The sequence below is a fragment of the Dendrobates tinctorius genome, unplaced genomic scaffold (genome assembly GCF_039654945.1).
Source record: "Dendrobates tinctorius isolate UK_male_01 unplaced genomic scaffold, ASM3965494v1 ptg000039l, whole genome shotgun sequence".
In the NCBI taxonomy this organism is placed as follows: domain Eukaryota; kingdom Metazoa; phylum Chordata; class Amphibia; order Anura; family Dendrobatidae; genus Dendrobates; species Dendrobates tinctorius.
Genome location: NW_027361707.1, coordinates 61,098,768 through 61,111,881, shown reverse-complemented (window position 1 = coordinate 61,111,881; position 13,114 = coordinate 61,098,768). Strand labels below are relative to the sequence as shown.

The 13,114-nt window shown below is 37.8% G+C and overlaps 1 protein-coding gene across 5 annotated transcripts in view; it reads right to left on the bottom strand.

Annotated features, from left to right (window-relative positions):
* The window catches only part of PCDH7 (protocadherin 7), a 1,192,777-nt gene that overhangs the window by 1,134,320 nt on the left and 45,343 nt on the right, over positions 1 to 13,114 (bottom strand). For 2 of the 5 annotated variants that reach the window (XM_073574720.1, XM_073574719.1), the window contains one exon: positions 6,644 to 13,068. The exons of the other annotated variants lie outside the window; for them this stretch is intronic. Coding sequence is in view for 1 of the 2 variants with exons in the window: in XM_073574719.1 (XP_073430820.1) it covers positions 13,027 to 13,068 (42 nt within the window). In the remaining variant the exon portion in view is untranslated. Of the gene's footprint in view, positions 1 to 6,643; positions 13,069 to 13,114 lie in introns of those variants that run through there. 5 annotated transcript variants of the gene reach the window in all.

Here is a 13,114-nt window from a genome sequence, read left to right as displayed (position 1 = left end):
CTAGTTGCCCATAGCAACCAATCAGAGCTCAGATTTCACTTTACCTCAGCAGCTTCAGTGATGAAAGCTCCCTGTATAGTAAGCAATAATGACAATCTTACTATGAGGCATTTTTTGCCAAACCAATATTGCTGCTCAGTAATGTTCATCCGTTTGCAAAGGGTGCATCCATCTGAGTGTGTTTGCATGCGTGTGTGATCCTTGCGTGTGTGTGTGTGTTTGTGGTGTGCATGAGGTATTTATGGGGTGGTGTTGTGGTATTTGTAGGGTGGTGTTTGTGTTGTGCGTGTCTAGAGTGGTCTGGTGTTTGTGTGGTGTGTTGTGGCATTTGTGTGGTGTTGTGCTTGTGGGTTGGTGTATGTGTGCTGTCTGTGTGATGTTTGTATGGTGTTTGTGAAATGTTTGTGTGTTGTGTGTGGTGGTGTGGCCCCTTTAGCAGTGACGCTTTGGCGCCATCGCTATAATCCGTCCCTGTCAGTCACAACTGTTGATTTCCCCTCAGCATTTTTGCTTTCACCTTCACATTTATCCATTATATGTATAGGGCCAAACTTGTTTCACTCCAATTAGGTGCCTAAATTTATAACTTTACATAAGTAACTTTTCATTATAAGTCAAGAAATGGATTGATGATCTTTTCAATGGAGAAGTTGTGAATAGTTGTGATAGAAGGATGAGGCAGGAGCAGCAGATCAGGGGCAACTATTGATTAGTGACGCTCTACTCTGACAAACGGGTGAAGGGAGTTGTTAATTAGTTTCTTCTGGGAAACTCTAAAGCTCCCGTCACACATAGCGATCTCGCTAGCGAGATCGCTGCTGAGTCACAAGTTTTGTGACGCAACAGCAATCTCACCAGCGAGATCGCTGTGTGTGACACTTACCAGCGACCACCCCCCTGCCGGGTATCGGTGATCGTCCTGGAATGGCCAGGACATTATTTTGATCACTGGTCTCCCACTGGCCAGCATGCATCACTACGTGTGGCAGGTGGGAGACCAGCGATCAGCAACCTGGCGCTGGTAACTAAGGTACACATCGGATTTCTAAGCGGTGCGCAGCGCTTAGAAACCCAATGTGTACCTTAGTTACCAGCGAGCTGGTGCAGGGGGCTGGTAACCAAGTTACACATCGGGTTTCTAAGTGCCGCGCGCCACTTAGAAAACCGATGTGTACCTTGGTTACCAGCTCCCTGCACCAGCGCGCTGGTAACTAACGTACACAGTGGGTAACTAAGCGACGTGCGTCGCTTGTTACCCGCGTGTCACTGGTGCTGATCGCTGGTGAAGCTGCCTGTTTGGCAGTTCACCAGCGATCATGTAGCGACATACCAGCGATCCTGACAAGGTCATATCGTTGTTGGGATCGCTGGTGTGTCGCTATGTGTGCCGGGGCCCTAAGTGCTTATAATAAGGGGATAACTGATTGACACAACCCCTATGATAATGTTTTAAGCTGAGATTCTTAACAGTCCCAACATAGAAGTAATTATACTCATTCTACACCATATGCAGTGCTTTGTAGAGATGCATGTATCCTACTGTATAGGTATGCATATAAGATGCCATTACATGGTGTAGGAAAGTCATGAAAATTACCACGTACTTCAAACTATGCAGCATGCATGACCAAAAACATAAAAGCCAAAGAGATTAGGCACCTATATTTCAAGGTGTACCATTACTAGTGATGGTCACTGCTCCATACTAAATCGAGCATTGGGGTGCTCGATCGAGTATCGAGCAGTGCCGAGTATTTTGTGGTGCTCCAGTCCTCATAAGAGGCTCATTTGATTATCTGAGCTGCGCTGCAGTGAAGTGGGGTATTCTCTTGCTGGGAGCGCAAGGACGAAAGAAAAAGAGAGAGTCACCGTCTGTCCTCCGCAAAAATGCTCGAGTTTCATATTCAATTCCATCATGCTATCTACTCGAGTCCAGGACGTCCGAGCGTTCAAAGTGCTCGATTCAAGTACCAAGCACTCGAGCATTTCAGTGCTCGAACAACACTAACCATTATCCCTAAACTGCAAGTCATCTGCATTGTGTACAGCGCCCTTATAATCTCTATACAAGAGAAATATCAAAATGAGAATTCACTGTTACGCCTATTACCATTAAATTCAAAAAGCAGCAATTAAAAGAGAAAAGTTGAAACCATATTTTATCAGGTTGTTTTGAAACTTGTTTCATTCTTCTGCAATGAATAACAAATTGATCAGAGTCCCACACTTTACTGGGCTACAATTCAAAAATGATAATATGTTTGCAAGTGGGATACAAATGATCTAAAGCTAACAAGCACAGACAAAAAATATTGCTAAAGAAATATTCTGGAAAGTAATTTACATTTTATCTAGTGTTACTGGCATATCATACCCTATTCAGTCTCACATAAATTGTAATTCAGAAGGAGTAATATATGTTATTGAATGCGTTTTTTGTAACCTACAATATGTAGGCTGCACAATAGGACCTCTTAAAAAGAGAATTAGGAAACACTTGTCAGAAGCTACTAGTAGTAATTATAATATCTCAGCAGTTTCTTATCATTGTAAAACTGTTCATGGAGGTAAAACTGATAGTCTCAAAATTATAGCAATAGAGAAAGTCTATAGATCTACTAGGGGAGGTGATTTCAGGAGAAAATTATTAAATCGTGAATCCTTTTGGATTTTTAAATTAAATACAAGAGTACCATTAGGTCTGAACAAACGACTTGATTTAATATTGCAATTAGATTGATATTTTCTTCTGTATATTTACATTCTACTTAGTCCTATTCAATTCTGGTTATTCTGATAATTTTTGTGATTGTTATCATATTCTTATGATATCTTTTTATTAGATTTTTTTTTTGTTTTTTGTTTTTTTTTTTTTTTGTTTTTCCGACAAGTTTTTGTTTCAGCTCCACATTAGGCTGAGTGTTTGCAAGAGTTAACTGGTAGGGATACTCCCTATTTTCATTAATTCTTTTGTCCAACACCTGTGATTTACTAGTTTTTGTACTATTTGTAGTCGTCAGTATTGGTCTAGTGTGAACCATGAGTAAGACCCTCTAGGTTGAAACGCGTTGGTTGGAGACCACCAGAGACCCCATCTGCCTGTATGTCCTTATCCATACTTTTTTCTGTTCTATTTTAAGAATTTACAATAAATGATGTATTTTTAACTGAAGTCCAGCGCTGGAGATTCCATTCTTTATTTTGCTTCAGTCAACACCCCTGATCAAGGTGACTCCGTGCGCAGGAGGATTATGGATCGCAACCGAGACTGGTGAGCTGACCTCCCTTCATTTTCCCTATCCTTCTATAATTATATTTCAAGGTGTACCATTACTAGTGATGGTCACTGCTCCATACTAAATCGAGCATTGGGGTGCTCGATCGAGTATCGAGCAGTGCCGAGTATTTTGTGGTGCTCCAGTCCTCATAAGAGGCTCATTTGATTATCTGAGCTGCGCTGCAGTGAAGTGGGGTATTCTCTTGCTGGGAGCGCAAGGACGAAAGAAAAAGAGAGAGTCACCGTCTGTCCTCCGCAAAAATGCTCGAGTTTCATATTCAATTCCATCATGCTATCTACTCGAGTCCAGGACGTCCGAGCGTTCAAAGTGCTCGATTCAAGTACCAAGCACTCGAGCATTTCAGTGCTCGAACAACACTAACCATTATCCCTAAACTGCAAGTCATCTGCATTGTGTACAGCGCCCTTATAATCTCTAATCAAGAGAAATATCAAAATGAGAATTCACTGTTACGCCTATTACCATTAAATTCAAAAAGCAGCAATTAAAAGAGAAAAGTTGAAACCATATTTTATCAGGTTGTTTTGAAACTTGTTTCATTCTTCTGCAATGAATAACAAATTGATCAGAGTCCCACACTTTACTGGGCTACAATTCAAAAATGATAATATGTTTGCAAGTGGGATACAAATGATCTAAAGCTAACAAGCACAGACAAAAAATATTGCTAAAGAAATATTCTGGAAAGTAATTTACATTTTATCACTGACGTTTAGGCTACATTCACACACGGCGGTCATGGTGCAGCTTTTAATGCCAACGTTCCAGATAATGGACTCTTTTCACTGTTTCCGTGCGCAATCACTTGTTCTTGCTAGGAAACTGCTGTTAAACTTCTAAGAACTCGAAATTGATCATATAAGCAGCAAGGCTTTTCATGTGACAGATGTTTATCCTGCAAGGTTAAGTGATCATGAAGAAGGCAGATGCCGAAACGTGCGTTGGGGTGGACGCATCCAGGAACAGTTCCATATCCTTTATCTTACAGTTAATTGTAGTTTATGCACATCCATCCTTACTTTGTTGGCATTAATATATGGGGCTCATGCATACCTCTTGGTTATCTTTTATATTAATTGGCCCATAGATATACATGAATATGCACATGCACTTTACATAGGATACTTACTTATATGGGGCTCATGCATACCCCTCGGTTATCTTTTGTATTTATTGTCCCATAGAAATATATATGCATGTGCACATGTACTTTACATAGGATACTTGCCTTGTGCACAAAGCACTTTATTTAGGACATCCATTTTCTCCTTACTTGTATTATAATATATGAAATTTGTCACATCTTGTCCAGAAATTTCCTATCCAGGCACTCAAGCTATTGCATGCACTTTCCACTTAATATGGTATATAATCATCATAATCAGGTATTCTACTTTGTGATTTAAAATGTATATATAACTTTCCTGGATTTCACATACGCTTCTTTCTGGTTATTTTTCCCCACTCGTATCCAAATTTTTATTCTTATGTAACTAATAAAATTTCACTTTATTTTTATCAAAGACTCTTGTATTCAATTTATTTCTTCTTCTTATAGAAGGTTAAGTGATCATACAGGGAAACAGTGAGACCACTGCAGCGGCACAGGGATGGGGGAGAGCTCAGCGGTAAGGCTCTTTCAGACTACCGTGATCATGGGTCTGATCTGGGATCACAATGCACCAACTGATCGCAAATCTCCCAAACCGAACGTGACAGACTCATAGAATTGTATGAAGCTATCACTCTTGGTTCTGGAGAAACATGGCTAGTCAGTGCATTGCGCTCCAAGATCTCATCGATGATGACAGAAATCTGAAAGAGCTCTTAGGGCCCAATTCATCAAGCCTTTTACGCGAGTCTTGTGGCCTAAAAAGCTTTAAAAAGTTGCATCATTTTGGCGCAACTGGAGGTTGCACAAAAACTATGCAACTTTTGGCATTCTCACCCAGCTTATACAAAGTGGGCAGAGCTGTGGGCAACATGGGCGTGGTGGCCACAGTTCATCAAATTCATGATAAGAGGATGCACTCACTACGCCACAAATGTTACTCCAGCAGGGAATGGGGTAGAATTTGTGGTAAGGCGTGCACCATTCGTCCAGCACTCCATTTGCCTCTTCATGAATCAGTATAGTCTGACTCCATCACCCCCGTCATCAGGAATGGTGGTCTTTATAAATCGGGCCTTTGACCTTTCAATGCAGTCGTGAAAACCAGCTTGCCCTAAGTTGCAATTACACCCCTCCTCCCACCCACATTAAATCATACACAGGTGTGGGATTAAGTGACAGCTGCTCTTGAAATTTTCCTTTAGACTCACTTGAAAATTACAGGATATAATACAGACATTCTGTTTTGGCTTGCATTAAATCCATTGGTTTAGACGTTTTTTCCAGCAAGGATAGATACTAAGGACATGACATCCAATGAGATGACACCCAATTTATTACGTGTTCAACGTAAATCATATTAATCCTTATTTTTATATATTTTTTCTTTATCTTTAATGAGATAAATATCTCATTAACTTTTCCCTTGGTAGCATACATAATCAAGTCAACACTTTTATCTTAACTTACTAAGCCTGGAGGTAAGCAGCCACACCTGGAATGCAGTTTAATGGTGGGCGCGCCTCTTACAAGGCATGATGAACCAAAACATGTACAACCTCACCTACACACTTTAGGAATGAGCACTGCTAGTAAATCAACACTTTCTAGATGTAAAAGAAAAGGAAAAAACACTATTTCTAAAAAAATGAAATAAAATCAACAAAAAAATAAAATAAAATTATTAAAATAAACAATTGAAATTAAACAATGAAAAAAGTAGATAATACAAAATACTAATTTTTTTTTTTGTTTAAGTCGCTCCAAAAATGGCAGCAAAATACATTCAACAAACCATATTGAAGTGTGACCACAGCGTTAGACATTGTGATTACTAACTGTAACCCAATTATCCTCCGGTGACTCATTTACCATAATAATCTTTGAAAATTAAAACAATAAATGGCAGATATGATTATATTTTAAGATATATTTTTTTACTCATTTGGGGCTGCTCATAAAATAATAGTGTTACAGAGTTTAATTCTACGCCTTTCAAATCTTCTGGCATTTTTTTTTTCCATCAGGAATAAATTTTCTTTTATCCTTCAATTTTGCACCGACAGCAGATCATGAAGTCTTATGAAGTCATTAAGAATTTCTGAAACCTTTAAGAATGTCTTAGCCACAGTACTTTTCGGTAACTTCATGCAGTCAGCTCCAGATATTAAAGACTTCGCTTTATATAATTTTTAGTTTTTACCCAATACGATAGTAAAATAGACAAAAAAAATTAAGGTTTAATAGAAAAATTCACTTTATTCATCAAATGTGCACGGCATTTGCAATTACAGCAGTTTTGTATTTCTGTAACAATAAAAAGTTTTGCATGATGTCTCATAAATACACAAAGTCAATTTTTTTTTACAAAAAAAAGGCTAAATGTTTGCCTTGTAAATTATTTCGATGTAATAAAAAAAGAAATTTCAATGTACTTAAGCCAACAAAAGTAAGACAGTCATATTAAATAACATGATATACTGATTGGACAGGAATAACCCATATTTTGCACTTTTGCAATCACTTACAGTTTGCTTTTTCCCTTTTTGGCCTAGTTAAAAAAAAATTCTAAACAAAAAAAAATATATATATACATATAAATCCCTTTGTAATGAAACGACCCAATCCTTTGGGGATTTTATTTTAAATCCTTTACATGAAATATAGTTTGAATTCCCTTTCCTACCTTTTGTTATGGCCCAAAAGGAAACATTACCAGGTAACAAAGCTTAATGAATCACCTCCTATGAGAGCTGCGGGTTACAGTCTGTTGCAGCACACCATAAAGTATTACTGTAAAAACAATAATTAGTTCCCTTTTAGTTTGTACCTATATCGGTGTTGATATTTCAGTTGCAGTTCAGAGCAGAATCACCTCCCCAGAGGATTGCACTTATATGAGTAATAGCTCAGTTAAGAGCGACATTTATCACAATTTTGGTCTTTCATGTTTCCCTTACAAGGAATAATCGCTTTAAAATTTGAAATGATGAAAGTAGCATTTTCTTTTAAACTACGACAGTGTGTGTTAGGCAAAACGACGCCCTGAGTGCTTCTCATAATCGTTAAGGAGCTAAAATGTATTTGGACTGCATGGGAGAACATTGGGGCAGATTTACTAATCTGGTCTAATACATAGCCAAAATACACTTATAGGGGGTGTCCAATCTTGTGATAGAAGTCACGTGACTGCAGACTTCTGAATCCTTACAGCCTGACCACCACACGCTGTCAGGATTCTCCTTTATTGAGGCAAAGAGCGGGCAGTGATGAGATCGCATGTAAGACTGGAGTCACACTGCGTTAATGCAATCTGTTCAACACATATCGTTGACGGACTGCGTTAACACTATAGCATAACCCGATCGCGTTATGCTATACCGCTAGTGCTGATGCTTCATCTGCGCTAGCAGTGATGGACCCCCAGATGCTGCAGACCGCATCCGAGGGTCCATCACAGAATGACAGCACATCGCTAGCACATGCCGATTATGTCATGAGTTAGCGATGCGCCCGATAATGGGAGTGAATGGCAGTGTTAACGGATCGCGTTACATCGCGTTATGCTGCGGTATAATGCAATCAGTTAAACGGACTGCATTAACACAGTGTGACCCCAGCCTAAGCGACTGAATGCTTCCGGCCACATTCCAACTAGACATGCTATGTCTACCTCAATCAAAGGTTAAAGGGATTAGTGGGCAATCTCTGCGCTGCCAAAAGGAATGAGATGTATATTCCAGTGGAGTTTAAATAAGGTGGTGGTTTATTCTACGCGTTTCGAAGTATACAGTTACTTCTTCAGGAAAGACCATATGAAAGTTTAAATAAGGAAGTGGTTTATTCTACGCATTTCAAAATATAGCGTTACTTCAGGAAAGACCATATATACATACATGTGGTCTTTCCTGAAGAAGAAGTAACTCTATACTTCAAAATGCGTAGAATAAACCACCACCTTATTTAAACTCCACTGGGATATGCGTCTCAATCCTTTTGGCAGAGCGGAAATTGTCCACTAATCCCTTTTAACTTTGATGTCTGATGGTCACTTGCTGACCCGTGCATCTGCTGCAGCTGACTCTTCATATTATATGCTGTCTTAACAGATTGAACAAGAGAGTTTAAATCTGAGCGTAAAGCTTACTATATTTCTCGGATAAGACCCTATTTTGCTCTGATCTCTCCTACAACTTCTTGGTTAAGTCTACCTCAATGGAAGTAAATGAGACAAGGCCGAGCAAGTCACGTCGGCATACGACCTCACTCTCTCACCAGCAACCCTGACAGCCTGCAGTGCGCGCACTCTAAGAATTAAGAAGTCTTCAGTCAAACAGAGTGACAATAGCTCTCACCGGACAACCACTTTAAGACTAGACCATCTAAAGGTACACTACATTCATCTTTGTAGCTCATGCTGGATCTTAAATTTGGTGCATTTTTTTAAAATATTTGCATAATTTTCTGCCATTTCCATCTTGCCTTGCCTTTAGATGCTTTTTGACCAAAATGTTGGTACATTCTTAGCTACGTCCCTTTCCAGCTAATGCAGCACCTCACTACAAAGCCACCATTTTAAGTAGTGTTTTAAGAGCATAATATATAGGTCTAAAGACTAAATAATTACTTGGTGCCAAAATGAGTCAAATTTCTCCAAAAAGAGACATGCACTTAAAGTAGAAAAATGTGTTCCACTGTCTTTATTTTATCTTAATCCAGCCACATACATATTATTAATGGAGCCAATTAATTCAATAAAAACTGTTCCCTTATTTCTCCACTTAGGTGCGGGTAAAAATTTTGGCTGTATGTGACCACCACTAAGGGGGAGATTTGCATACATCTGTACATAGCATTTACTAATCCAGATCCAAATGTGAACATCTATTGGCAGTAATTGGAAACCTACACACAGAAAAAAGTATAAATAATTTTTGCTGATAGAAACAATAAAAGCTAGCCAAATTATCCAATAAAAGTTTACATTCTCATGTCTCATACAGTCTCCAGATCATAATCATATTTCCAGATTCAATATTTTTTGGCTGCTTCTATTTGGTGGAAAATAAATGGCTAAACCTTTAGAGGTAGTTTTCCTGTTCTGAAACAATACTTTCCCAAATGGGAGCACTAGACATCGAGAATCTAGATGTCAGATATTCTACCTGGGCTCTTTATTTATGGTCTGTAGAAAAGCTGAATAGTCAACCATGCTAAGTAGCATAAAAGAGGCTTTTAACCATACTTACGGCTTGTTTTAGAAGAAAGTCATGAAAATCTAAGAACAATACACCACTATCCATTTCTAAATTTTTTCTGGAAAGTTATTTATGGTTTTGGAAAATTTGAGCTCTATTTTTTGTGACTTTTACAAATTTTGACTTTACACATTTCGCAATTTAATACAGCAATAGTATAAAACTAAGAAAATATACTTTCCAAAATATTTTATGACTATTCTGTCATTCATGATCGTTATTTATCCCACTGATTGCATAATTTGAACATTAATAATACAATTAAATATATACCATTGATACATTTTAGTGCATTTTTAAGTTTTTGGGCTAAGACTAACATTATTTTTGAGCGTTTTAACGCCTCAATTAAAAAGAAAACAAAACATATGCAAACAAAAAGTAAAGGTGCCACCCACAGCCAACAACCATGTGCTAGCTGTTATTCTACTAGAGTTGCCCATAATACTGGATTAGAGCTGCATGGACCTGCCAATTTTGGCAACGTCAGATGATGATCTAAGAGTTCCCATAAACATTGGGTGTAAGTCCGCAAATCCTGCAGTTTTTGATGGGACCAGCAAATTATGGAAATATTCTGGCGTCACTTTCCCAGGAACTCCAGGACATACTATCAAGAATGACCCATTTAGAAGATCTGATGGTTGACCCATCATCACACGATGATCAAATAAAATTTTGACCGTTGAGTGATCAGATTTTTTTTGGCTGGCATAAAAAAATATCATTTACCTCATCACATTAAATAGGGAATGTGCTGCCAAAAACATTATTCTGTACAGGAACCCAAATGATTGTTCTATTCCTATAAGTTTTCGATGACTCATAGACAAGGCAAATAAATGATCGACTTGTATGTAGTCAATTGGTGCTAGTTGATGGCCAAAATTTTCTCATCTAAATAGGGATTTTAGTCACTGTCAAAGGTGTGGAGCAATAGTTTGCTCACTTTCCCTGTTGACATAAAAGAATAAAAATGGGGGGAGGGAGAGGTCAGGAATGATAACTGTTGACTAAATCTAGGTTTAGCACACAGCTATTTAGTATGCATGGCTCAAAGAAGTCAGACTAGTTGCTTTTTGTTTGCACTAGTTTTCATGTTTGTGGCTGTACGTTTTGGGGGACACAAAATACCCAGGCTTCTAATACGAATTGTAAAAAGGAGAATGTATTCACAAACTTTAACCATGTGATATGCTAATGAGATTGTTTACTGCAAAACAAAGGCAGAACTGTTCTGACATCTTCTATAGACTGCAGGACAGGTCAACAGAAACTTCAGAAGGAGGCACCCCTATCCTTGTATTTCATGAAAAGCAGACCTTGGGAGCAGAAAATTACTACTTACAAATGTGTCTGGGTGGTCATTAAACATAAGAGACACATAGAAAATCTTTAGAGGAGAAACAAAATCTGTTTTGTAGTATATTGATACATTATTAAAATCTAATTGAGACTTCTTTTAAGCAATGTGCCTTGAATGCAAGTTATCATCTAGCCACAGGATGGAGGATAACTTGACAATCGCTAATGTTCCCCCACAGAGCACCAAACTGGTCTCATGAATGAGGTTTTGGAGTTCCTTTATGGTCCCACATATTCACAACTAATCTATTAATTGCCTAAAGGCTGCCAAACACATTGGACTAATGTCTACCAAACCTGCCAATATCAAAGGGTTCGGCCAATGGTCTACTGTGTATGGGGTCACTTGCCAACTTATGGCCGTGAGATATGTCGATTGTTCATGTCCATTTTTAGATTGACAATTGCTTGTTCGGCCGAAGATAAGACACAAATCAACATGTCAGCCAATGGCTTTCTCAAAAAGAACACTGGAGCACTCGGCCAAAAGAGTGGTCCTGTGTATGGGAAAGTTGGCTTAGATGACTGTTGGCCGATTGATCAGCCAAAGCATGGTTCAGACAAAAGGCATCAAATGTTTATGGCCAGATTTAGTGATTGCCATGGTTAGCAAAATAATCAGCTATCTCTGCTGTCCCATAGACAATTAATGAACAGGCAACTCTATTCAAAAAGGACACTCCAGAGCCTCGTTCTTGGGATTAGTAGGTGTACCAAAAATGACATTCCCAGGATCACAAAGTTATCACCTATGGATAGGTGAAAACTTGCATTTACACTACAACCCCTTGAGGTTTCCACAAAGTTAGTACTGTTCAATTTTTCTGTCTCTTATATAGAAACCCTAAATAAAAGCAAATGAGTACGATTTCCAAACATTTAATGGGACGTCAGGAATTAGAAAAATGCTGTTTTTTTCTTTTCAACTCAATTAGTTGAGTCTAAATCCAAAATACCAGACACAGCCCATACACAAGAGTGGTGCTGTTTCCAAAAAAAAAACTTTTTTTATTATTTCCCTAAACCCCATAAAATATTTTTACATCTTATACAATTCCATTTTCTTTTTCTCCTGCCAGTTTATTAAAGATTTATAGATATATATCCAAGAACAATTTTTTTTGAATGTGTTCATGCTAACTATCTTCTACCTGTACCCTCCTTAGCAAATAGTAAAATGAAGAACGCTCAAAATGGCTGCCTGTGGTATATCTGATATGACCTATCTAATTATACGTGATGTATTTATTGGTAGTGCATTCACTTATTTAATTTCAGTCAAGCAAAAAAGTTGCTATTATGTTTAAAAAAAATCCAAAAAAAAAATCCTGTGTTCGGAGTGTAGACATGCATTTTATTCGGCAACACCATTAGTTTCAAGCTTTAAATTAAAGCTCTGATTATTTTTTTTTTATTTTTTTTCTTATATATCTATAATAAATATTCATCTTTATATAATAAATATATTTTATTGGTTTATTTTATAAGAAAATAAAAATGTTCCTTCTTAAGTCGTCGTTTCCTAGTTTAGCCAACGGTTGCATGGAAAGTACATAACAATTGACAAATTATTTGTAACATTGTACATTTCAGATATCACAAGAGGTTATAAGCATTCAGGGAAGAAAAATTTTTTAAAAAAGAGTGAACGGTCAATAGAACCATTTATACATACAGCGTACCTTTTTGAATGCAAACTTTAACCAAACGATGGATTCCTTAGGTATTCCAACAGTCTTGCTTTTGTGAAATTCATTTTTTTTGTAATAAGGCAAGTATAAACTTAATACTTTAAAAGGAGTTTAAATGTCTTTAAATGTATATATAAATGGTTTTCAAGGCTCTCCAGTGTTTCCGATGCGCATCACTTGAAGCTTCTTTCATAATTTTTAGGCAGCAGAGTCACTCTCTACAAACGCTCGTTAGAGCGACTCTATGAAAAATTGTCCCACAATCACATTTTTTTTTTCTAGCTCTTTAAGACAGATATTTTTCAAGATCGCAGTTGAGGTTCACAGGAGGAGTGCGCAGTGACCTGTGGATAAATAGAGGTCTTTCAGTTTCAAGTTTAATTATCCCCA